This window comes from Bubalus kerabau, chromosome X, assembly GCF_029407905.1.
Source record: "Bubalus kerabau isolate K-KA32 ecotype Philippines breed swamp buffalo chromosome X, PCC_UOA_SB_1v2, whole genome shotgun sequence".
Lineage (NCBI taxonomy): Eukaryota > Metazoa > Chordata > Mammalia > Artiodactyla > Bovidae > Bubalus > Bubalus kerabau.
Genome location: NC_073647.1, coordinates 108554161 through 108581222, shown reverse-complemented (window position 1 = coordinate 108581222; position 27062 = coordinate 108554161). Strand labels below are relative to the sequence as shown.

The window sequence follows — 27062 nt, the reverse complement described above, 5'->3', positions numbered from 1 at the left end:
CTCTTAGCAACCCTGTGGACTGCAGCCTACCAGGCTCCTCCGTCCATGGGATTTTCCAGGCAAGAGTACTGGAGTGGGGTGCCATTGCCTTCTCCCTCACTGGGTTGACAGTGGGCAAATCACTCCTGCCACCTGAGCTTCAATATTCTCCTGAGACATGTGAATAGCAATTCCTATGCTGAGAGGGTGCTGGAGCCAAGGTAGGCCTCCTATCAATATCGGTGCCCCTCATGTCTCTGGTCACAGAAACAGGCCTCAGTGGCTGCGGAGAACAGTGTCATCTGCAGCTTCCTACACTACATGGAGAAGGGTGGAAAAGGCTGGCACAAGGCATGGTTTGTGGTCCCTGAGAACGAACCCTTGGTGCTGTACATCTACGGAGCCCCTCAGGTATGTATCCTACTCCTGGTCCTTTCAGCCACCTGGCAAAGCCAGGCTACTCTCCTTTCCTCTCAGTCCTTCACCTCTCCTTGGCCTTGGAGGATAGTGTGAACCTAAGGGGAAATCAGAAGCCCCCACCCTTATGAGACAAAGACAGGCTCGAGACAAGGAGTGATTATGGATCAACGTATGTAAGGATAAGTTGGGTGAGTTATGGGGGAAGGAAGCTGAAGTGGAGACGAGATACTGCTTAATCCAATTTGGAGTGGGCAAGATGGAGAAGAGGGCAAAGGCCTGAAAACATTATATGCTCTAAACTAGCCTAGCTGGCTTGGGGTGTGGAAGGAAAGAGGTATTTGAATCAGCCTGCAGTTCTAGCCCCAGTTCATTTTCCTATTGCTCAGTTAAACCATTTAAGGTTCTTGAGCAGGGAAAGAAAAAGAGGGGTTTAGAAGATGCAAAACCAGTGAGAAGCCCAACCCCAAGGTGACCCTAGCTCTGTCCCTGTCCCCCAGGATGTGAAAGCGCAGCGCAGCCTGCCCCTCATTGGCTTTGAGGTGGGGCCTCCTGAGGCTGGGGAGCGGCCTGACAGACGGCATGTCTTCAAGATCACCCAGAGCCACCTGAGCTGGTACTTCAGTCCTGAGACAGAGGAGCTACAGCGGCGCTGGATGGCTGTGCTTGGCCGGGCAGGCCGTGGGGACACGTTCTGCCCAGGGCCCACACTGTCTGAGGACAGGGAGATGGAAGAGGTGCCAGTGGCAGCTTCAGGAGCCACTGCTGAACCCTCCGAAGCCCCCCAGACCCGAGATAAGACCTAGAGGGTTTGTGGGTAACTGGGACCCCCTGCCCTACACTCTAGCTGCCCATGTCCAATTAAGGGCCCCAGCCCCCACCCTCCCAGCTCAGTCAATACTTGAACTCCCATCATGGGCACTTTCAATCCTGAATGCTGGGTCTCGGGTTTTTTTAATTCATCTTTTCACAAAACCTGGGCTTTTAAAAAAATATTCGTACAGTGTGGTTAATTTTTTTTAAACCCTGTCCCCCCAGGGAGGGTGGGGGCTGTTGCTAGACCTGCCTGAATTAGGCCATTTTCCCCCAACCCCTCAATACCCTACAGATCCTGCCTCCACCCAATTCCCTCCAAAGCACCAGAGGCAGGAGATCTGGATTCAAGTGCCAGCTCTGCCACAGACCCCATGGCCCTGGCCCACCCCTGCCCCTTCAACTAGTGTCTTCATATGTATGATGCTATGTGGGGTGGTGACCAGACCCCTCCTGCCTCTCCCATGGCTTACAGCTTCTACCTGGCCCCCAGGGCTACCCAGTATTTTATCGTCTAGACCCATGGCAGGGCCACTGGGCAGGACAGGGGAACACGGGGGAGGACAAAGAATACTCTGTTTTGTTTTTTAAAGAAAAATACAGTTTATTTCAAGCTTACAGAAACTTTCAGAGCGCAGCTGTGCTCCATTTGTCCATCTGTTTGTTTGTCCAAAATAACAGGTTGTTGGGGTAGGCCCAGAAACTGTTCCCTTGTTGAGCTCTGAAGCTCAGCTCCCAGAAGGATGCTTCCAAAACTACTCACAGGTCAAGCCACAAATTAAACAATAAGGTATTATTTATTGAGGTGACTTCGATGGGATGAGGTGTTTGGAAAGAGGTTGGAGGAGACAGAAAACAAAGCCCAGGTCCCCTGAGCTCACTGCCTAGACAAGGTCTTAGACATCCTGAAGGAACCTAGGGCCAGACCCTGGGCTGCAGGAAGGAAACATCCCTGGGAGGTTCAGGAGCACAGAGCTGTTCTGTGTGGGGGTGGAGGGGGGGCAGGTACCACAGCTATTTTCATATCTTCAACTAATCTCTCTTCTATTTGCAAGCTCATCTCACCACTCCTTACCCAGCAGGAATATTGGTTCTCCTGCTGGCTCTCCCCCTTCGCACATTCACCTGCCTACTATCAACCAGCATTTAGCTTCTCCTCCAGTCATTCCCACACCCACTCATCCCTCCCTCTTCACACTGGTTGCACCCAAGAGGCACTTTGCTAGGAAATCAGGCCTCATCACTCAGACCACCCCAAGTCCAAGGACCCTTGGGCTCTTCTTCCCCTGGAAGGAGCTGGACAAGGGAATGGGGAGAGGGTGGATATGGGATAACCAGTCCACAGGTCTGCAACCCTCCAACAAAAACCCTACAAACAAATCCCAAACAACTAGCATACAAGGACCCAGACCATTTCCAGCCCCATTCACTTCTTTCTCCGGACAATGGTCCAGCCATCCTCCACTATATCCTCTTCCTTAATAGTTTGGGAGTCTGGACCAGAGGGTTCAGGCTGGGGGCAGACCCCATCTGTAGCTGCCCCATCATTCGTAGCTGCAACCTAGAGGAGAAATACAAGAGAGAGCTAAATAAACCCCTAGCTATGGCCAATGGAGACCCAGGCTCTCCTAGCTTTGCCAGGACTGGCCATGTGACCTTGGGAAAATTTCCTGCCCTTTATGGATAATACAACCACCCCCCCCCCATCACTTCCCTGTGAAATTAGCTGATCTCCCATAAGTCTGAAAATATCTACATCTCCACACCCAAGAGTTGCACCCCTTTCACCTCCATCTCCTCCACGCTGTTTGCATCATCGTCCTCATCGGTCTCTCCAGCTGTCGGCAGTGCAGTGGCTCTGACCTTGCACTTTCTTTGGGTGATGAGAGAGGCCATCTCCTTCAGAGCAGCCCTATCACCCTTCTGGAAGTGGTGGAACATGGTCTGCAGCTGCTGGCTCACCTACCAAGAAAACATTCAACCAGCTTCGATTTTCTAGAGAACCTACAATACAACCAGCTCGTGTTTGCAACAAGAGTGGGGAGGGGTCTGGAATTTTCCAGAAGAGAATGGGGATCTTTCCTCCCCCAAGGAGTTCACTACTGAAGCAACCACATATGAAAGGGCTCATTAAGGGCCTGAAGTGTTGAAGGAGGCCCTCCTACCACAGAAGGCACTAGAACTGGGTTTGAAAGAAGACGTAAAAAGGGAAGGCAATCCTAGCAGGAGTAGTGATGTTAACCAGAACATTTGGAAATGCACCTGCATGGTGTGCCCCGAGATGGAGGTGACAAACAGACCTGACTGAGAATGAGACACGGAGAGAAATAATACAGGCAGGATTTGAAAGGCCTGGGAAGACTAGATTTTCCTTTAGGCAACGGGGGTCATAGCAAGTTCTTGCACAGGACTCAAGAAAAGAATGGTTACAGCCAAAAGTGTTCATCTAAAACAGACAGCTAGGGAGAAGAAAGGCTGCAGGCAGGAAGATGGTAGTTGTATCCATGACATGCTCACCTGGGGCAGACTCCCATCCTCCACAACTGTATCAAACTCGTTCATCATTAGCTCCCCGAGGAAGTCCTCCACCTCATCTAGCTCCAAGTCAGCTGAGTATGAAAGGATAAAGTCCTCTGGTCAAAGACCAGCCAACTTCATCACCCTTGCCCACTACTCTTAAGTACCTACTTGGTGGATCCACATCTGATTGGTGGGTAAAGATTGAATGAGCCTTTTATTTGCTAAAGTGTTCTACATTCCAGGTTTTAACATGATTTTTTAAAAGGAAAAAAAAAAAAAAACAAACATTAAATACCTAATTTCCAACCTCCTGCATTCTACCAAGTCCTCTATTCCTGGAGCATTCCATCCACACTCACCCTCTTTTCAGCTGGCCTATTTTAACCAGCCTCCTCCCCACATTACCTTGAGCATGTGAGTTACTCATCTCCAAGACTGTTTTCTCTTCTGCAAAGTGAGGTTAATGGTAACCTCCTTGAAGGTCTGTTATGAGAAGTCACCCAAACAATGCCTAGCACAGGCATTGTTTGTTTGGAACAATGGAAATCCATGTTCATTTCCATTACTCAAGGGCTGAAGTTTTTGAAATGTAAAGACTTCACAACTGTGGTTCCACTGACACAGGAGGCCACAGACCAATGGGATAGGTAAGAAGAAACAGATGTTCAGTACTTGCCATGATGAAATCATCACAGCCTTGACCTCAATGTCCTATTGTATGACTTTAGCTGAGACTTCCCCTCTCAGCTTCAGTTACCTTATGGGCCCATGCTCTACTTTTTCTGAATTAGAAAATAACTCAAGAAAGTCTTCCACAAAGCTCCTTGCTCTCTCTTCCCTCTGGGAGAGCTCATTTACCCCCCTCGCTTTCCCTACCATTCTAATACCCCCCAAATCAGTCTCCAACCCAGGCTACACTCCACCTGTTCCACAGGTGCTTCAGACCCTCCATATCCAAAGCCAGATTCATCATCTTACCCTCCAAACCTAATTTTCATTCTCCAGTGTTGTTCTTGTCCATGAAAGGCACCTAAGCCACCCAGTGACTAGAAACTAGAAACCTGCCCCATTTTCCCTCCCCCTCTACAGTCAAACAATTTCCTTAGAGCCATCCCTTCTTTCCCATGACTAATGCCCTAATTCAGGCCTCATCGTTCTCTAGACAGACACAGCCCTCTCCTTAGTCTTTCCCTCTAAAGTCCATGCTCCATACTGACTACTTTCTGAACTTTCTAGCCAGAAAACCCCATCCTATTAGATCCTGCTCATGAATTTTTAATCACCTAACTGCAGTGTTTCATATTCTGCTTTTAAAAAATAACTGGCCTCCTGGATTTTAAGGGACGTTATTCAAAAAAAAAAAAAAAAACTAAAGGGAAACAAAGGTAAACAGGTTTCTTTTTGGTGGTTCTTGTCCTTATCCAAGCCTTTAATATGTTAATGATTACTGTGTCTCTTAAGTAAGAGCTGAAGAAAAGAGCTTTCCTTATATAATTTGACTGGAGAAGCTTTTTCTTCACAGAACATCTAATAGAACTAGTCTTCCAAACCATGCATTCTGGCAAACGCTGGCCTAAAGGACAAAAATCAAAGGCACATAAGTCCTTCCATGTCTCACTCTTTTTCCAGGGGCTTCCCCATCTCCCATCTTCATTCTCCACCATTCCTCCCTTCCACATACCCACAAGCACACACACACATCCCTATTCTAACACGGAGCTCCCTGCCACTTTCCAAATATAACACATAATCTCCTCATACCACAGGACTTATTTCTGAGTGTTGCTCTCTCTGCCTCCCCTCCTTGTTAACTCTTTCTCATCCCTTAAGATTCAGCCCAATCACCACCACTCCCTAAAGATCTCCGAAAGACGCCTTCTCCCCCAGCTCACATTACCCAAGCATCCTGAGCTCCTCATTATTAGAACACCTATCACCCTGTCTGCAAATGCCTATTTACTTATCTGGATCTCTCACTAGATGGTAAATTTCCTTGAGAGAAAGGACTCTGCCTAATGTCACCTCCAAGACTAAAAAACTAAATAAAGAATACTGTAAAAAACCTTATTTCGTAAAAGACTCCCTGTAGGACCCTTTGTTCTTATACGACCCTCAAGACGCATCAAAGATGTAGATCTCTGCTGTCCAAATAGTCAAATGTGGTTACTGAGCACTTAAAATGTGGCTAGGCAAAAAAACAATGAGACGTGCTAAAACTGCAAAATACCCACCAGATTTTGAAAATTTAATACTAAAAAAGGATGTAAAACATCTCATTAACAGCATTTTATACTGACTACATGCTGAAATATTTTGGATCTATTGAGGTGAGCAGTTCATTTCATCTGCTTCTTTTTACTTTATTAATATGGCGGCTGAAAAATTTTAAATTACATGATGCGACTAATACATAGGATCACGCTGGTGGATACTTTTACATCCATTTTACAAATTAGGAAACTGATTATCGAGGCGGGGCGATAATACTTGTCCAGCATGATACCCTGAGTCAATGGCACGGCCAACGAGGCATTCGAACTCAGGATTCTGACTTCAAAGCCTGCGTTCATTCCACCTCGCCCTCAGGTACCAACCGACAATTGCTCAAAAAGTGCGTATTCACTAGAATCGGCGGCCGCCTCCTCCTTACGCCCCCACAGAGACAAGTCCCAGAGCCTTACATTCACTCACCATTGCGGAAGAAATACTCCTCCACTGCACCCCCGAGCCACTCAGCCTTCTCTTGGCTGTACACACCTCCGAAGCCGTTCTCCACAGCGATCTGCGAATACAGACCCAAGCCCATCACGTCAGTCTGGGAGCCCGCCTGCAGTGGCGCAGAATTCCGTTGTTTATGCCGCCCAACCAAGCCTCAGGCGGCTCGCTAAACCAACTCCTGTTCTCTCCCGGTCGCTAACCTTTATCCAGCCGCGACTCCGCTCACCTGCAAGGCGGGCCAGGCCTCCAGCGCCGCACGGACTGCCGCCCCGAAGAGCGCTCGCGAATCTTCAGCAGCGCCCGCCATCATCCGGCCGCGGACCACGTGACGCCCAGGCGGGCCAATACCTGCGCAGTACCGCCCAGACAGAAGGAGTCGAAAGCCGAGCCTGAGAATGCAGATTCGCCTTTCCGCTGACCTGGTAGCAAGACAAGAGCAATAGAAAAGTCTGTCGAGGAATCGATGACACCAACACTGTTGCTCACCTGTAATTAAATCTAAGGAAGCCAGGAGTGGAGGACCCCTAGGTCCATGAATTCAGGACACAGGGTACTGCGTAGAGAAGATGTGGGAAACTTATTAAGGATGCAGATTTCAGGCCCTTGGACAGCAATCTCAGATAGCAATGCCTACAAATCTGCATTTAATAATGTATCCAGAACACTCCACCCAACAGCAGCAGAATACACATTTTTCTGAAGTGCAAGTGGAACGTGTTCCAGGATAGACCATATGTTATGTCCTAAAGCAGCCCTCAATAAGTTTAAAAGGATTAAAACCATATAAAGATGGTTCTTCAACCACAGTGGGGTGAAATTAGAATTCAATAACAGAAAGACGTTTGTGGAATTCACAAATATGTGTATTTTAACACACTTCTAAATAACAAATGAGTAAAAGAAAAAAAATCACAAGGGAAAACGAGACATCTTGAAATAACTTGAAACTAAGGCACAGCACACCAAAATTCATGAGGTGCAGCTAAAGCAATGCTTAAATGGAATCTTATAGATATAAACATCCCTATTAAAAAAGAAAAATCTTAAATGAATAACCTGATATGCCACCTTCAGAAACTAGAAAAAGAATAGAGTAATCCCAAAGCAAGCAGAAGGAAGGAAGGAAATAAAATTGGAGAGGAAATAAATGTAACAGAAAGTAGAAAAACAATAGAGAAAATCAATAAAACCAAAAGTAGTGTTTTTAAGAAAGATCAACAAAATTGACAAAATTTTAGCTAAATTGACTAAGTGAAAAAAAAGAAGATTCAAATTACTGAAATCAGGAATGAAAGGTGACATCACTCCCAACTAGTCAAAAAAAGCCCATATATTATATGGTATCATTTATCTGAAATGTACAGAATAAGCCAATCTATAGAGACAGAAAATAGATTAATTGTTGCCTAGGAATAGGGCACGGAGAAGGCAATGGCACCCTACTCCAGTACTCTCGCCTGGAAAATCTCATGGAAGGAGGAGCCTGGTGGGCTGCAGTCCATGGGGTCGCTAGGAGTCGGACACGACTGAGCGACTTCACTTTCACCTTTCACTTTGATGCATTGGAGAAGGAAATGGCAACCCACTCCAGTGTTCTTGCCTGGAGAATCCCAGGGACGGGGGAGCCTGGTGGGCTGCCATCTATGGGGTTGCACAGAGTCGGACACGACTGAAGCGACTTAGCAGCAGCAGCAGCAGGAATAGGGGAAGGGGGGAAATGGGGCCTGATTCCTAAGGAGTATAGGGTTTCCTTTAGTGAAAATGAAAATGTTTTGAAATTAGGTGTGGTGACATCTGCTGTTAGGGCCTGAGTCCTGTCCTCCCTGCACCCCTCCCCCATTCATATATTCAAGCCCTACCCCCAAGAATGTGACTGTATCTGGAGGCAGAGTCTTTAAAGAGATGATTAAGGTAAAATGAGGCCATACAGTGAACCCTAGTCCAATATGATTGGTGACCTTAGAAGAAGAGATTATGGCCCAGCAGTTAGGACTCCAAGCCTCCACTGTAGGGGACACAGGGGGTTTTGATCCGTGGTCGGGGAACTAAGACCCCACAAGAAGTGTCAGTTCAGTTCAGCTCAGTTCAGTCACTCAGTCGTGTCCGACTCTTTGCGACCCCATGAATTGCAGCACACCAGGCCTCCCTGTCCATTACCAACTCCCAGAGTTCACTCAAACTCACGTCCATCAAGTCGGTGATGCCATCCAGCCATCTCATCCTCTGTCGTCCCCTTTTCCTCCGGCCCCCAATCCCTCCCAGCATCAGAGTCTATGAGTCAACTCGTCGCATGAGGTGGCCAAAATACTGGAGTTTCAGCTTTAGCATCATTCCTTCCAAAGAAATCCCAGGGCTGATCTCCTTTAGAATGGACTAATTGGATCTCCTTGCAGTCCAAGGGACTCTCAAGAGTCTTCTCCAACACCACAGTTCAAAAGCATCAATTCTTTGGCGCTCAGCTTTCTTCACAGTCCAACTCTCATATCCATACACGACCACAGGAAAAACCATAGCCTTGACTAGACGGACCTTTGTTGGCAAAGTAATGTCTCTGCTTTTCAATATGCTATCTAAGTTGGTCGTAACTTTTCTTCCAAGGAGTAAGCGTCTTTTAATTTCATGGCTGCAGTCACCATCGGCAGTGATTTTGGAGCCCCCCAAAATAAAGTCTGACACTGTTTCCACTGTTGCCCCATCTATTTCCCATGAAGTGATGGGACCGGATGCCATGATCTTCGTTTTCTGAATGTTGAGCTTTAAGCCAACCTTTTCACTCTCCTCTTTCACTTTCATCAAGAGGCTTTTGAGTTCCTCTTCACTTTCTGCCATAAGGGTGGTGTCATCTGCATATCTGAGGTTATTGATATTTCTCCTGGCAATCTTGATTCCAGCTTGTGCTTCTTCCAGCCCAGCATTTCTCTTTGATGTACTCTGCAAGAAGTGTGGTGAGGCCAAAAAAAAGAAAAGAGGCGATTCAGAGAGAGACACCAGATGCATGCACAAAGAGATGACCATGTGAACACACATCTGCAAGCCAAGGAAAATGGCCTCATAAGAAACCAAACCTAGCAACACCTTGATCTTGAACTTCTAGCTTCTAGAACTTTGAGAAAATAAAGTTTTGTTGTTAAAACCACCAGTCTGGAGTATTTTCTTATGGCAGCCCTAGCAAAAAAATATAGTTGCACAACTCTGAAAATATACTAAAAACCATTTAATTGTACTTTTTAAATGGGTGAAGTTTATAGTATATAATATCTCAATAAAATTGTTTTTATAAAAGAGTTATAGGTGATCCCCTCTCACAGCAAGAATGCAAACTCTGGGCTAGACTAGGTTAACAAACAGTACTGGTGCTTCTGTGTCTGGTCCTATGCTGAGTGCTGCTGGTTCAAAGGGTTTGGTCAGATGCTCAAGGAGCTTACAGCCTGGCATGCAAGATTGTCAGGACCATAGACTATGATCAGTGCTCAGGGTGAATGCAGATTTTGAAAGGACTGAGGTTGACAGAATTTTGAAAGCTGTCTTTAAGAAAAATAGTACAAATTTAGAGTGAAAGTGATTTAGATTTATCAAACAAATTTTAAAATTTACAAATTCCAATTTAAAAAAAGGAGAAGTGCCACAAAACATCCTCAAAGCTAGAAAAATAAAATATTTTTATTAATTTCCTAACTCATCTCTCTACTAATGTTTCCTTTTTTCTTTTTGGGTGCACTTTGATATCCTTCTGTAAGCAAAGAACAATTATTTTACAACATTTTCTAGAGAGAATAAAAAGAATTCAATTGAATTAAATTCCATTCAACTGATCAAAATATTTTGTTATTGGTAGTTTAGGAAAATTTCAACTTCACAGCTCATTATTAGTAATACAAAATTTGAGACTGTTGTTAAATTTGGGAAAACTTCTATATAGTTTTTTTTTACATGTGAGGTGTAAAATTCCATGATATTTTGATTGTTGTTGTACAGTGACAAGTCTTAAGTACTTCTCAAATTTACAATGCTCAACCACCAAAGACTTGAATGTGGTCTTTGCAAGTGTGAGGAGATGAGGCTTAAATTTTAGTGAAGTCGCTCAGTAGTGTCCGACTCTTTGCAACCCCATGGACGGTAGCCTACTAGGCTCCGCAATCCATGGGATTTTCCAGGCAAGAATACTGGAGTGAGCTGCCATTTCCTTCTCCAGGGGATCTTCCCAACCCAGGGATCGAACCCGGGTCTCCTGCGTTGCAGACAGACGCTTTACCGTCTAAGCCACTAGGGAAGCTAAATTTTACTAGTTCTATGATAAGTGCATCTCTGTGCAGTGCTAGAGGAGAAAGGAGCATGGGGGCCCATGTGAGTCCAGCAGAGGGGGTTCCTGATCCAGCCTTGGGGATTATGGTAAGCCTATGAGAGATAATACCTCAAAGTTTGAGTGGAATTTTGCCAGGTGATAAAGTTTGTATAGATGAGGATAGGAGTGTGTTTCTAAAAGAAACAGCCTTTAATGCTGAGGAAACTATACCAAAAAACAGAAGCAGAAAATAATGTGGTGTATGATGATAATCATGAGCACTCCCAGACTGATCATCTCAGGAAGCGTCAACTCCTACGGGGCTCTAGAGACTCATTCCTGCAGACTCACCAACTTAAATTGAGTTCAAAGAGGCCCAAACGGAAAAACTGAGATTAAGCACTTCCCAGTGACTTCCCAGAGCCTCAAACATACATAGAGAGAGTAGGTAAGATTCTAGTCACCAGTTGCAGTGTATGTGTCTTGGGTTTTCCCACATCACCAAACAATTCTTCAACATCAGCTGGGTGTCCTACAATTCAACTCAATTCTGATACTGAAGAGGAAAAGTTAAAATTTTACATAACCTTCTGCTCATTCTGCCTCTGTAACTCAGCTTGCTCCTTGCAAAGTCTGGATTACATAAGTCATGAAGTCTCAGAAAGTGGGGACTTACAGTACTAGGAACTGGAGCTTATCTCACTCACCCTTGTCCTGCTCTTTGCAATTGACCAGCCCCTGCCAACCTGCTTAATCATGCCTGTCCGTGTAAAGGTCAGGCATCCCCCTCCCCATCTTGACTGCTGTTCCCATTTGCGTAAAACTCCTTAGTTTAAACCAGCCTATTACCAGCTAGTGTTGTCCACTATAGTAGGTCTATAAAAACTCTGTAACCCCTTTGTTTGGGGCTCAGAGCTTAGAGTGTTAACTCCTCTGGGCCCATTGGTATAATAAACCTGAGTTCTCCAACTCTCCAAATGTGGTGCTTGGTTTCTTGATTACTGGTTTCTGCAACAATACTATCTACCTGGAAAGAAAGAAAGTGAAAATACCTCAGTTGTGTCCGATTCTTTGTGATCCCATGGACTGTAGCTCACCTGACTCCTCTGTCCATGGGATTTCCCAGGCAAAAATACTAGAGTGGGTAGCCATTCCCTTCTCCCGGGTATCTTCCTGACTCAGGGGTCAAACCCAGCAGGCAGATTCTTTACTGTCTGAGCCACCAGGGAAGCCTGGAGATAGTGCTAGATCATAGAAGATCCCACAGGTTAAGGGCTCAGTCACCAGACTGCCTCTCTCTGCACCCTCTCCACCGACCCCCGCCCCCCACCATGCACTACAGACACTGATCCCCAAGTTCAGGTTGTCACCTGTGCTTCTGACCCACAGGCCCAGGCCCACAGATCAGAGTCCCAATGACCCTCACCTCACTAGACTGGCTCACAGAACTCAAAGAAACATTTTACTTACTAGATTATTGGTTTATTATAAAAGGATATAACTCAGGAACAGCCACATGGAAGAGAACAAGGAGACTCCAAGCTCTCTGAGCATGAAACTCTCCTGGAATCTTCACGTGTTCATCAACTCAGAAGCTCTCAGAACCTGTTCCTTTGGGGTTTTATGGAGGTTCCAGCACATAGTACAATTGATTAGATGATTGGTCATTGGTAACTGAACTCAAACTCCAGCCTCTCTCCCCTCCTAGAGGTAGAGGGGAGGGACTGAAAGTGCCAACCCTAATCCTGTGGTTGGCTCCACAAAAAAGTCACTTCATTAACATAACAAAACACACCTTTTATCACTCTCTTCTCAGAGGAAATTCCAAAGGTTTTAGGAACTCTGTGTTAGGAATGGTTTGAGCAAGCTCTGGGAGTTGGTGATGGACAGGAAAGCCTGGTGTGCTGCAGTCAGGGGGTCTCAAAGAGCAACTGAACTGAAGACTCAATGTTGTTGCTTAGTCCTTCAGTCGTGTCCAACTCTTTGGGATGCCATGGACTGCAGTACACCAGGCTTCTCTGTCCTTCACCATCTCCTGGAGTTTGTTCAAACTCCTGTCCGTTGAGTCAGTGACACCATCCAACCATTTCATCCTCTGTCGCCTCCACCTGCTGCCCTCAATCTTTTCCAGCATCACAGTCTTTTCCAATGAGTCAGCTTTTCCCACCAGGTGGCCAAACTTCAACTTCAACTTCAGCATCAGTCCTTCCGATGAATATTCAGGGTTGATTTCCTTTAGGATTGATTTGCTTAATCTTCTTGCTGTCCAAGGGACTCTCCAATATATATTTTTATTATAAATCACAATATCACGATAGACCCACTAGAAATTCCCACATAGGGAGCCCAATTCTAGGCTCCAACAAACCAAGGCCTCTGAATGAACCCTGAGACTTTGCCTTGAGACTGAAAGTGACAAATTTCACCTTTTCTGTGCTTTGAACCCATCTAGCATTCAGCAATCTGGTGTAGACAGTATACGTTTTCTCAGAATAATGTTTTTAAATGCATAAACTAAAATATAGAGTTACAGAGGAAACCAATTATATTAAAATACAGCTACCAAAATACTATAAGCATTTATTGTAACATACTTTTCTTTTTGAGAACGCCTTGTAGTATCTTAGTTCCCCAACCAGGGATACAACCTAGGACCTAGCAGTGAAAGCACCAAGTCCTAAGCACTGGACCGTCAGGGAATTCCCAGTATATATATTTCCATATTAATGCATTAAATACCATGATCTACTAATGGTTTTTCCAGTAGTCATGTATGGATATGAGAGTTGGACCATAAAGAAGGCTGAGTGCTGAAGAATTGATGCTTTCAAATTGTGGTGCTGAAGAAGACTCTTGAGAGTCTCTTGGACTACAGGGAGATCAAACCAGTCAATACTAAAGGAAATCAACTCCGAATACTCATTGGAAGGAAAATTCATTGGAGCTGAAGTTGAAGCTCCCATACTTTGGCCACCTGATGTGACCAGCTGACTCACTGGAAAAGACCTCGATGCTAATAAAGATTGAAAGCAAAAGGAAAAGGGGGCAGCAGAGGATGAGATGGCTAGATAGCATCACCAGCTCAATGAATATGCATTTGAGCAAACTCTGGGAGATAGTAGAGAACAGAGGAGCCTGGTGAGCTACCATCCATGGGGTCAAAAAGAGTCAGACACAATTTAGTGACTGAACAACAACAACTAATAAAACAGGAGGGAAGGAGCAGGGCACAACCTTTAAAAGAATGACAGCCATTGAGGACACAACATAAGCTGGTTGGAACCAACTAGGTCCAAGATAGCAGAATAGTCGACTATCCAGTAGACCTTGAGCTTCATTATTTGCTCATTGAAACACATTAGCATGCTAAATGACTCACCCACCAGTGCCATGACAGCTCTGAGGCCAACCATGAAAGGCCAAAAAGTGGGCAGTGGCCCAGTTCCTAGAAATCCCTGTCCCTTCCCCAAAATATTTGGAATAATCCTTCAGATCATTAACCTATAAAATTACCTAGCCCATAAGAACTAACCATGCCATATTTTGGGGCCTCTCACTTTCTGAGATGGCCCACACTCTGTCTGTTTCTCCCAAGGCCATTCTCCCTTTTGAAACAGACTGCATTCTTTCTATGGAATTGTACCTCTCTAAATAAGTCTATTTCTTACTTACCACTTCATATCTCACTGAATTCTTTCTGCAATAAGATATAAAGAATCTGAGCTTCATTAAGTCCAGAGACCAGGTGTTTGATTTCAATTAAAAGATCGTGGGTTTTGGCCAGATTTGAGTCCCAGCATATAGGTTCAAGTCCCAATCTGAGTTACACAGTTTCACTAAAAGGTTAAATGACTACTATGATTTCAAATTAATGGTGAATGTAAACAATATTTTCGGAGAAGGCAATGGCATCCCACTCCAGTACTCATGCCTGGAAAATCCCATGGATGGAGGAGCCTGGTAGGCTCCAGTCCATGGGGTCACTAAGAGTCAGGCATGAATGAGCGGCTTCACTTTAACCTTTCACTTTCATGCATTGGAGAAGGAAATGGCAACCCACTCCAGTATTCTTGCCTGGAGAATCCCAGGGACAGAGGAGCCTAGTGGGCTGCCGTCTATAGGGTCACACAAAGTCGGACATGACTGAAGTGACTTAGCAGCAGCAGCAAACAATATTTTAAGAGATCTTCTGTGAAAAATCTCTGTGTATTAGTGACAAGTCAGTTCAGTTCAGTTCAGTCACTCAGTCATGTCCGACTCTTTGCGACCCCATGAATTGCAGCACACCAGGCCTCCCTGTCCATCACCAACTCCTGGAGTTCACTGAGACTCACATCCATCGAGTCGGTGATGCCATCCAGCCATCTCATCCTCTGTTGTCCCCTTCTCCTCCTGCCCCCAATCCCTCCCAACATCAGAGTCTTTTCCAATGAGTCAACTCTTCTCATGAGGTGGCTAAAGTACTGGAGTTTCAGCTTTAGCATCATTCCTTCCAAAGAAATCCCAGGGCTGATCTCCTTTAGAATGGACTGATTGGATCTCCTTGCAGTCCAAGAAGAATCTCAGGAGTCTTCTCCAACACCACAGTTCAAAACCATCAGTTCTTCGGCACTCAGCTTTCTTCACAGTCCAACTCTCACATCCATACATGACTACTGGAAAAACAATAGCCTTGACTAGACGGACCTTTGTTGGCAAAGTAATGTCTTTGCTTTTTAATATGCTATCTAGGTTGGTCATAACTTTCCTTCCAAGGAGTAAGCGTCTTTAAATTTCATGGCTGCAATCACCATCTGCAGTGATTTTGGAGCCCCCAAAAGTAAAGTCTGACATTGTTTCCTATGTTTCCCCATCTATTTCCCACGAAGTGATGATCTTCATTTTCTGAGTGTTGAGCTTTAAGCCAATCTTTTCACTCTCCTCTTTCACTTTCATCAAGAGGCTTTTTAGTTCCTCCTCACTTTCTGCCATAAGGGTGGTGTCATCTGCATAGCTGAGGTTATTGATATTTCTCCTGGCAATCTTGATTCCAGCTTGTACTTCTTCCAGCCCAGTGTTTCTCATGATGTACTCTGCATATAAGTTAAATAAGCAGGGTGACAGTATACAGCCTTGACGTACTCCTTTTCCTATTTGGAACCAGTCTGTTGTTCCATGTCCAGTTCTAACTGTTGCTTCCTGACCTGCATATAGGTTTCTCAAGAGGCAGGTCAGGTGGTCTGGTATTCCCATCTCTTTCAGAATTTTCCACAGTTTATTGTGATCCACATAGCCAAAGGCTTTGGCATAGTCTATAGAGCAGAAATAGATGTTTTCCTGGAACTCTCTTGCTTTTTCGATGATACAGTGGATATTGGCAATTTGGGCTCTGATTCCTCTGCCTTTTCTAAAACCAGCTTGAACATCTGGAAGTTCACGGTTCATGTATTGCTAAAGCCTGGCTTGGAGAATTTTGAGCATTACTTTACTAGTGTGTGAGAAGAGTGCAATTGTGCGGTAGTTTGAGTACTCTTTGGCATTGCCTTTCTTTGGGATTGGAATGAAAACTGTCCTTTTCCAGTCCTATGGCCACTGCTGAGTTTTCCAAATTTGCTGGCATATTGAGTGCAGCACTTTCACAGCATCATCTTTCAGGATTTGGAATAGCTCAACTGGAATTCCATCACCTCCACTAGCTTTGTTCGTAGTGATGCTTTCTAAGGCCGACTTGACTTCACATTCCAGGATGTCTGGCTCTAGGTGAGTGATCACACCATCATGATTATTTGGGTCGTGAAGCTCTTTTTTGTACAGTTCTGTGTATTCTTTCCACCTCTTCTTAATATCTTCTGCTTCTGTTAGGTCCATACCATTTCTGTCCTTTATCGAGCCCATCTTTGCATGAAATGTTCCCTTGCTATCTCTGATTTTCTTGAAGAGATCTCTAGTCTTTCCCATTCTGTTGTTTTCCTCTATTTCTTTGCATTGATCACTGAGGAAGGCTTTCTTATCTCTTCTTGCTATTCTTTGGAACTCTGCATTCAGATGCTTATATCTTTCCTTTTCTCCTTTGCTTTTCACTTCTTTTCTTTTTTTTTTTAATTTAATTTAATTTTATTTTATTTTTTAACTTTACAATATTGTATTGGTTTTTCCATATATCAAAATGAATCTGCCACAGGTATACATGTGTTCCCCATCCTGAACCCTCCTCCTTCCTCCCTCCCCATACCATCCCTCTGGATCATCCCAGTGCACCAGCCCCAGGCATCCAGTATCATGCATCGAACCTGGACTGGCGACTCGTTTCATATATGTTATTACACATGTTTCAATGCCATTCTCCCAAATCATCCCACCCTCTCCCTCTCCCACAGAGTCCAAAAGACTGTTCTATATCACTTCTCTTCTTTTCACAGCTATTTGTAAGACCTCCCCAGACAGCCATTTTGCTTTTCTGCATTTCTTTTCCATGGGTATGGTCTTGATCCCTGTCTCCTATACAATGTCACAAACCTCCATCCATAGTTCATCAGGCACTCTATCTATCAGATCTAGGCCCTTAAATCTATTTCTCACTTCCATTGTATAATCATAAGGGATTTGATTTAGGTCATACCTGAATGGTCTAGTGGTTTCCCTACTTTCTTCAATTTAAGTCTGAATTTGGCAATAAGGAGCTCATGATCTGAGCCACAGTCAGCTCCCGATCTTGTTTTTGCTGACTGTATAGAGCTTCTTCATCTTTGGCTGCAAAGAATATAACCAATCTGATTTCGGTGTTGACCATCTGGTGATGTCCATGTGTAGAGTCCTCTCTTGTGTTGTTGGAACAGGGTGTTTGCTATGACCAGTGTGTTCTCTTGGCAAAACTCTATTAGCCTTTGCCCTGCTTCATTCTGTATTCCAAGGCCAAATTTGCCTGTTACTCCAGGTGTTTCTTGACTTCCTACTTTTGCATTCCAGTCCCCTATAATGAAAAGGACATCTTTTTTGGGTGTTAGTTCTAAAAGGTCTTGTAGGTCTTCATAGAATCATTCAACTTCAGCTTCTTCAGCATTACTGGTTGGGGCATAGACTTGGATTACTGTGATATTGAATGGTTTGCCTTGGAAACAAACAGAGATCATCCTGTTGTTTTTGAGATTGCATCCAAGTACTGCATTTCGGACTCTTGTTGACCATGATGGCTACTCCATTTCTTCTAAGGGATTCCTGCCCGCAGTAGTAGATATAATGGTCATCTGAGTTAAATTCACCCATTCCAGTCCATTTCAGTTCGCTGATTCCTAGAATGTCGACATTCACTCTTGTCATCTCTTGTTTGACCACTTCCAATTTGCCTTGACTCATGGACCTGACATTCCAGGTTCCTATGCAATATTGCTCTTTACAGCATCAGACCTTGCTTCTATCACCAGTCACATCCACAGCTGAGTATTCTTTTTGCTTTGGCTCCATCCCTTCATTCTTTCTGGAGTTATTTCTCCACTGATCTCCAGTAGCATACTGGACACCTACTGACCTGGGGAGTTTCTCTTTCAGTATCCTATCATTTTACCTTTTCATACTGTTCATGGGGTTCTCAGGGCAAGAATACTGAAGTGGTTTGCCATTCCCTTCTCCAGTGGACACATTCTGTCAGACAAGTCATATGTACTGCTAATACTACTGTGTTCAGTTGCCTACATTCATTATGGAAAAAATGTCAAGTTTCAAATGGAAGTTGGTGAAAATAAAAATTTTTAGCATCCATATACATAGACATTCCAAATTATATACATGATGCTTTATAAATACATGAATCCCAGGTTTAATACTCCTAGACCCCTCTAGAGGGAACATTTCAGGCTACTTTAGGCCTTCAGATGAAGATGACCATATTGATATGGTAAAACCTGAACTCCCAAAACCTAAACCAAAATTCAGTCCCCAGCATGAGACCTCAGACAGAGCTCCAAGACTGAAATGCAGGTTGAACTGCCAAATTGAACTGCTAGAGTATAAATGCAGAGTGTATTTCCAGATGAAAATTTTCAGTCAAGGACCCTACTTAGGATTCCAAGACAGCCCACCAGGCAGAAATTCCCAGGTAAGGTCATCACACTGAGATACCTTAGGCATGACTCCTTAAGGCTAAAATATCCCAGACTGAGCCCCCAGTATCTGAGCCTCCCAAAGCCAGCCAGACTCAGCCACCCAGACTGAGCCCTGAGCCTGGCACTCACTTGGTGAGAGGCTCAGTCATATCTTAAACCACGAGTCAGGCTCCCATATTGAATCCTTAGATGTCTCAAGAGTGAACTGTCAACATTTAAACCCTCAAAGTCAGGTTCTCCATAATGAGCCTCTAGGCAGAGCCATAGAACTAAGACCTCAAACTTAGCTCCTTGAAGGAGAATGGGGGTGATACCTTGGAAGTGGGCCCAGACTGAGTTCCCAGAAGGACCCCTCATACACTGAGGCCACAGATATCCCCCCACCAAAAGTACAAACTAATCCCATACTCTGAAACAGATTCCCTCAGACTGAAAACCTAATGTCCCAAATAACATACCCAGAATGAGCCCTAGAGGGAATCCTCAGAGAGAACAACCAGTATGCACCCCATGAAAGCTATGAGGATGCATCTTGTAGACTTTGAACTTCAGGAAGCATAATTGATCAAGAGCCCCAGCTGCTGTGTTCTTAAATCCATCCTCTCATTTGTGCAGAGACCATACTTCCCATGAGCTACTCTCAGTCAATGACTGAGTGTGGCAGGGATACTTTGGTGACTGGTTCAAGGAATCCCAGACAGTCTTGCCAAATCTCCCATACATTGCACAGCACTCTAGAGCTCTTTCACTCAACCTTCCCTCCTTCTCTTCTTAGTCTGGATCAGACTGCATTATGTTCCAGTGACTTTTCTCTCATGGGCATCCCCCCTGATAAAGTGTACCCACTTTTGTGACACTAACCCCATCTTAGTGTCTGCTTCTCAGAACTAACATAAGCGCCAAGGAATGAGACAGTGAAGTTAATTGCTCCAGACTGAGCTGTCAATGTTTAAGAACCATAACTCCCATTTTCAGAGTGAGCCTATAGATTGAGATCAGGAGCCAGCGTGCTCCCAGATGAACTTCCAAGGTCTCAGTCTCAGACTAACAGTCCAGTCTGAATGAGTTCTCACAGGCTTGTATGGAAGAGGGAGTGAGCCTGGTGGACCCCCAAAGGCTGCCGGATGAAATTCTCACTCTGAAAACTTTAAGCTTAGGTTCACAGGGCTACCTGCCAAAACTGAGCCCCCAGTCTAACTGCCACTGAATGGGCTCCTCTTAAGACCCCCACTGAGGAAGCTCCCACACTGAGCCCCCAGACAGCTACCAATGTCTGAGCTGTCATGACATAATCCAAAAATGAATTCCTAGACAAATATCCCGAGAGGGAGTCCTAATACTCCAGAATGAGAACCCCACACTGACTCCTGAAAATGATGACTGAAGGTTAATCCCCCAAATTGAGCCACTTTCCTTAGATTGAACCTCCAAACTCTGGGCCCATAAAACAAACCCAAAGCCCAGAATGAAGCACCAGACTGGTGATACAGATCAGACAGACCCTGGACTGAGCCCTAAGGTAGAATCCAAACAATCAAGCTCCTAAACTGAACTCTGAACTCTAATGGTTTTTTTCTTTTTTTGCTGTGCAGTGTGGCATGCAGGATCTTAGTTCCCTGACCAGGGATTGAACTTGAGCTCCCCTGCAGTGGAAGTGTGGATTCTTAACCACTGGACTGCCGGAAAGCCTCTGAACTCTCATACTGAAATACTACTATGATGTCGAGCACCCCCAGACCAAACCCCCTATAAAATGAACATCAAGAATGGGATTATGTGGGCTGAATCTATCATACTGTCCAAAGATTCAGAAATTGAACTGAATCCTTTAGAGTATGTTTGTAGACCAACGTCCCCCAACTGTGATCATGAAACTGATTCCCCAGAATGAGCTTTCAATCATCTAGTCCTTAAGTTCATACCCCTCAGAATCAGTACACAAAATTGTATTCACAGAACCAGGGATTCAGACTGAGAATCCCAGGATTCTTGCTACCTGTGTAGCGAGACTGCTAGCTTTACACTCCAACTTACATTGCCCCTTTCCCTCTTTGGAACAGAATCCATATTTTTAGCTGAGTGGGCATAAGCAAGCCCCACTAAAAGACATTTCCAAGTCTTCCTTGCAACTGGGTACAGCTATTTGATATGTGATATATAGGCTTTGGCTAATGAGATCTGAACAGAAGAGAGGGGCAGTTCCTTGGGATTGTTTTTACTTGAAATAAACAAAGGCTTTTGTCATATTCAAACCATTCACATATGGTTCAAACTATTCATTTATGGCTCAAACCATCCTTAGCGTCTCTGATGAGATGCTGAACCCTCTAGAATGGGCTGATATCTGAGCTACAGTGAGTCAGCACTCTAAACCCAAATTCTCATGCTGAGCACCCAACAATGAATGATTCAGATAGAACTTCTGATTGATCAGTATTGTGAGATTGATCCTGGTAGTAAGGTAGCAATGCCTGAGTCCCTAGACAGGCAACCATAAGGTAGGTGACTCAAACAGTTTCTACGTCAAACCACCAAAATGATGTCTCCAGAACAAATATCTTGCCTAACCTTCCTGAAGAAGTTCCCCAGGCTGTGTACTAGAGATTTAGGTTTCAGAATAAAGTTTCAGACCCCCATACTGAGACCACACTGAACCCCCACCAAAACAAAACTCAGGGTACATCAGAGTAACATCAGAATAAACTGCTAGATGGAGTACCAGTCTCTCACATCCAGTGAGTGAAGTGAAAGTCTCTCAGTTGTATCTGACTCTTTGCGACCCCGTGGATTGTAGCACACCAGGCTCAGTCCATGGGGATTCTACAGGCCAGAATACTGGAGTGGGTAGCTTTTCTCTTCTCCAGGGGATCTTCCCATCCCAAGGATGGAACCCAGGTCTCCTGATTGCAGGCAGATTCTTTACCAACTGAGCCACCAGGAAAGCCCCCTTTAACTATGCCTAGTAAACAGGGTAGACCAGCTGATGCCTCCAAATTGAGTTCTTCAGAGTATAATTCCCAGATAGAGCTCCCTGAAATTGATCTGCCAAACTGAGGTCCCAAGTTTGAGTCTCTAGGGTTAGGACTCCATATTAATTTACATGCGATGATAGCCCTAGGTGGTCCACTTGGGTTGTTCAGATTGAACCCAAATAAAGGTCCACAGAGTGACTGCATGGACTAGACCCCTGAACTTATTTTTTCACATTGAAATCTTCAGACTAAGCTCCTATACTGAACCTGAGATTGTTGTTGTTGTTCAGTCACTCAGTCATGTCCAACTCTTTGCAACCGCATGGACTGCAGCATGCCAGGCTTCCCTGTCCTTCACTATCTCCCAGACTTTGCTAAAACTCCTGTCCATTAAGTCAGTGATGCCATTCAGCCATCCCATCCTCTGTTGCTCTCTTCTTCTCCTGCCTTCAGTCTTTCCCAGAATCAGGGTCTTTTCCAATGAGTCATCAGCTGGCCAAAGTATTGGAGATTCAGCTTCAGCATCAGTCCTTCCAATGAATATTTAGAACTGATTTCCTTTAGGATTGACTGATTTCATCTCCTTGCAGTCCAAGGAACTCTCAACAGTCTTCTCCATCACCACAGTTCCAAAGCATCAATGCTTCAGTGTTCAGCTTTCTTTATGGTCCAACTCTCACATCCATACATGACTACTGGAAAAACCATAGCTTTGACTAGATGGACCTTTGTTGGCAAAGTAATGTCTTTGCTTTTTAATACACTGTCTAGGTTTGTCATAGCTTTTTTTCCAAAGAGCAAGTGTCTTTTAATTTCATTGCTGCAGTCACCATCCACAGTGATTTTGGGGCCCAAGAAAATAAAATCTGTCACTGTTTCCACTTTTTTTCTCTCTATTTGCCATGAAGTGTTGGGACTGGATACCATGATCTTAGTTTTTAGAATACTGAGTTTTAAGCCAGCTTTTTCACTCTCTTCTTTCACCTTCATCAAGAGGCTTTTTAGTTCCTCTCTGCTTTCTGCCATTAGGGTGGTGTCATCTGGAAAGCTGAGATAAACAGCAACAATATTGAAACTTATCTGAGCCCTTTGTTCCTGTAAAGTGACATGGTCCCCAAATTCTCCCTCTCTTTTGGGCTCTAAGAAAGGGTTAACAGCAAAGGACTTCCCTGCTCCTGTGTTGTCCAAGATAAGGCTCAACGCCACCTTTCTTTAATGACTCAGATAAGACCTGTCTCTTTCCTTCCTCATCACTTCATGAAGCTCCCAAATCATCTACCCTTGTCTACTTGCCTCCATAGTATCCCAGTATCCCTATTCTTTCAAACATTTCTCCTGTTGTACAGTTTCTCTATTGCACCAACATGAATAAAATCATCTCCTTAGTTGTCCAGTGCATTTTGTCTTTTATGCCAATCTCATTGAGGTAGGCTACAACAATGGCTACCACATTGAGGTAGCCAGATCCTCAGAGAAACTGCCTCACTCAGTCATTCATCCAGTCATTCATTAACCAAATATTAATTGAGTGCTGAATGCATGCCAGGCACTGCACTAAGCACGGGGGAGCTAACAAGACAGACAAAGGCTCTGCTTTCACAGGGTTTACAATGTGAGTGAGGATAACAGTGGAGAGAGGAACAGTTTTTAATAGGGTGGTCAGGGAAAGCACCTCTGCGTGCAAGCAGAGGTCATGTCCAACTCTTTGCAACCCCAAGGACGGCAGCCCACCAGGATCCTCTGTCCGTGGCATTCTCCAGGCAAGAATACTGGAGTGGATTGCCATGCCCTCCTCCAAGGGATCTTCCCAAGCCAGGGATCAAACCCACAACTCTTATGTCTACCTGCATCGGCAGGCAGGTTCTTTACCACTAGCATTACCTGGGAATAAGCACCTCTGAAAATATAACATTTAAGCTGTGCCCTTAAGGAGAAGACAGAGGACAAGGAAGATGGTTCCAAGAAAAGGGACAAGAGCAAAAGCCAGGGAATCAGAACTTAGTATGAGATGAAAAGAGCTACAGGGAAAAAAAAAAAAAAAAGAGCTACAGGAGATGAGGTGTGACACCAGCAATGGCTTTGTTAGTCATGGTAAGAAGTTTGAATTTTATTTGAAATGCAGTGGAAACTGTTGTATGCAGGGGGATAAAATGATGTAATTTACTTTTTTTGAAAGACCACTTTACCTATTTATACAGAGAAGGAATTAATTATAAAGGAACAAAAGTGGACACAGAAAGACCATTGGGAAGCTATTATAATAGTTCAGACAAGAGACAATGGTGGTTTGGTGTAGGTTAGTGATAGTGGAGACAGAGAGATGTGGACAAATTCAAGATAAATTTTAGAGATAAACCCAATAGTACCCCATAATAAGAACTGAGTATGGAGGAGTTGAGGGAAACAGATGATTCTCAGCTTCTTTTTTTTTTTGTCTCTAACACATGGCTTGCAGGATTTTGAACCCATGTCCTCAGTGGTGAAAGCACAGAGTCCTAACCACCGGACCTCCAGGGAGTTCCTGATTCTCAGCTTTCTAGTTCCCTAACTGGTGATTGTGTTGTAGGAAAAATGGGGCACAAGAGGATAGTCATATCCCAGGTCTCTGGTGAATCCCTTGGACGGGCTGCCAAGTGAGGGTCCTTGGCTTCGAGCAGGGAAGAATTCAAGAGCAAGCCATAGTAAAGTGAAAACAGGTTTAATTAGAGAGATACGCACTCCACAGACAGACTGTGGGCCATCTTAGAAGGGGAGAGCAGCCCAAAGTGTGGGGGTGGTTAGTTTTTATGTGCTGGGTAATTTCATAAGATAACAAGTGGGAGGAATAATCTAATTATCTTTGAGAAGAGTCAGGGATTTTGAGGACCTGGGGCATCATCCACTTTTCTGCCTTTTACAATCAGCCTCAAAACTGTCATGGTACCTGTGGGTGTGTCATTTAGCATATGCTAATGTATCAGAGTAGAGTGAGGCTCAAAGTCCGTTGGAAGTCAAATCTTCCACCATCTTGAGCCTAGTTGGTTTTGACCAGGTTATATCACATCCTCAATGGCTATGTCATTCTTCTAAAGGTTGTGTCCTGTCCCCTTATCTCCTGTCTCAGTTGTACTGAAGTAGGGAAAGGAAGCAGGAAGAACAGATTTCAGGGGAATATCAAGATTTTTGTTTTAGACATGGTCAATTTGAGGTGCCTGTGAGATATTCAAGTGCAGATGATAAGGGGGCAATTAGGTTTATAAGCTCAGAGAATGTCAACATTTAGAAGTCAGCAAAGGAGAATGAGAAGAAATGGATATGTTTCAAGAAGGAGGAGCTGGTTAACTGTGTCAGATGCTATTGGGAGACAAGTAAGGTGAAAAAAGGAAAGTATCTGTCTGTTGGATTTGACAACACAGTCTTTCATGACTTTGACAAGAGCAATTTCCACTGAGTGGTGCAAAACTAAACAGGAGTTGGTTGAAAAGTGACTGGGAGGTGAAGTGGAGAAATCAATGTGTAATCTTGAGAAGTTTTGCCATGAAAGAAACAGAGAAATAATGCATAGCAGGAAGAGCTTGTGGAATTCAAGGGGAACTCTTTTTTTTGAGGGGGGTGCTGCTTAAGCTTCTCTAGTTGCAGCATGTGGGCGCTTAGTTGTCCTGAAGCCTGTGGGATCTAGTTACCCAGTCAGTCAGTTCAGTTCAGTCACTCAGTCGTGTCTGACTCTTTGCGACGCCATGAATCGCAGCACGCCAGGCCTCCCTGTCCATCACCATCTCCCGGAGTTCACTCAGACTCACGTCCATCGAGTCAGTGATGCCATCCAGCCATCTCATCCTCTGTCGTCTCCTTCTCCTCCTGCCCCCAATCCCTCCCAGCATCAGAGTCTTTTCCAATGAGTCAACTCTTCGCATAAGGTGGCCAAAGTACTGGAGTTTCAGCTTTAGCATCATACCACGGATCAAACCTGAGACCCCTATATTGGAAGGCGGATTCTTAACCACTGGACCACCAGGGAAGTCTCAAGGGGGATTCTTAAAGATGGTAGATGATAGAGCAGGTGCATGCATGATGACATGAGATGGGAGTGACTGAAGGAGTGCAGTCCTTGAGTAGGTGGGAGGAGTCCAAAGCAAAGGTGGAGGGACTGGTCTTATATGAGGAGGGAGAGTTTTTCCCTGTGAAGAGGAAGTTGTGTATAGAGAGGATAGTAGATCTGGTGGTAAGATAAGGAAATTCCTGTTTGAATACATCTATCTTCTTAATGAAGGGTGATGTGTGGTCATCAGCTAAAGGTGAGGTCAGAAGCTGGGATGTGGGAGATTTGGGAGAAGAAGAGAAAGTATGAAATAGTTCTCTCTGTGAGCATAGCAGAATTGCAATGCTACTAATGCCCATCTGGGGTATGCAACCAATAATTTAGAGTGAAATCAATTGACCTGTGTGGTTTTGGTTTCCTCCAATAACATTCAGCTGGTCTGATACAGATGCAGAATGGGTGGGGCATTACAATTAACCTGGGTTGTTGTTGTCCGGTTGATAAGTCATGGCTGACTCTGTGACCCATAGATTGCAGTACGCCAGGCTTCCCTGTCCTTTGCTATCTCCCAGAGTTTGCTCAAACTCATGTCCATTGAGTTGGTAGACATGGATGTCCACCACATGGATGTACCATTCAACCATCTCATCCTCTGTCATCCCCTTCTCCTCTGGCCCTCAATCTTTCCCAGCATCACAGTCTTTTCCAATGAGTTAGCTCGTTGTATCAGGTGGCCAAAGTATTGGAGCTTCAACTTCAGCACCAGTCCTTCCAATCAATATTCAAGGTTGATTTCTTTAGGATTGACTGGCTTGATCTCCTTGCTGTCCAAAGGACTCTCAAGAGTCTTTTCCAGCACCAAATTTCAAAAACATCACTTCTTTGCTGCTCAGTCTTCTTTATGGTCCAACTCTCACAAGACTACTATTCTCAAAGCTTTGACTATATGGACCTTTGTCAGCAAAGTGATTTCTCTGCTTTTTAATACACTGCCTGGGTTTGTTATTACAAACAGCTGAGAAAAGAAGAGACGCAAAAGGCAAAGGAGAAAGGTAAAACCGTTTACCTTTTACTGGGACTTGAACCTATGTAGTTGGGACTTGAACCCAACCAAAACCCACAGTAATGAAGCTCAGGTTCTTGATGTCTCAGGGCAGAAAGAATTCAATGAGAGACAAAGTGATAGGTAAGAAGTGGATTTATTCAGAGAGAAACACACTGCATAGACAGACTATGGGTCACCATAGAGAGTGAGTATGGCCGTG

General features: G+C 44.5%; 2 protein-coding genes across 3 annotated transcripts in view; one reads left to right on the top strand and one right to left on the bottom strand.

The window, feature by feature from the left end:
* Nucleotides 1-1837, top strand: part of FGD1 (FYVE, RhoGEF and PH domain containing 1) — a 37616-nt gene extending 35779 nt beyond the window's left edge. Inside the window, exons 17-18 of the mRNA XM_055563483.1 lie at nt 247-390; nt 897-1837. Coding sequence (XP_055419458.1) covers nt 247-390; nt 897-1202 — 450 coding nt within the window. The 3' untranslated portion in view covers nt 1203-1837. The remainder of the gene's footprint in view (nt 1-246; nt 391-896) is intronic.
* Nucleotides 1838-2042: 205 nt separating this feature from the next.
* Nucleotides 2043-6815, bottom strand: TSR2 (TSR2 ribosome maturation factor). 2 transcript variants are annotated; one of them, XM_055563484.1, is made up of 5 exons: nt 6674-6815; nt 6421-6511; nt 3727-3818; nt 2998-3171; nt 2043-2770 (listed from the first exon to the last, which is right to left on the bottom strand). In XM_055563484.1, exons 1-5 carry the CDS (start codon nt 6755-6757, stop codon nt 2636-2638), a joined length of 576 nt encoding a protein of 191 aa, XP_055419459.1. In that variant the 5' UTR covers nt 6758-6815; the 3' UTR covers nt 2043-2635. The 2 variants fall into 2 exon arrangements, with proteins under 2 accessions (XP_055419459.1, XP_055419460.1); XM_055563485.1 differs by having other exon boundaries at nt 6648-6765.
* Between the last annotated feature and the right edge of the window lie 20247 nt (nt 6816-27062).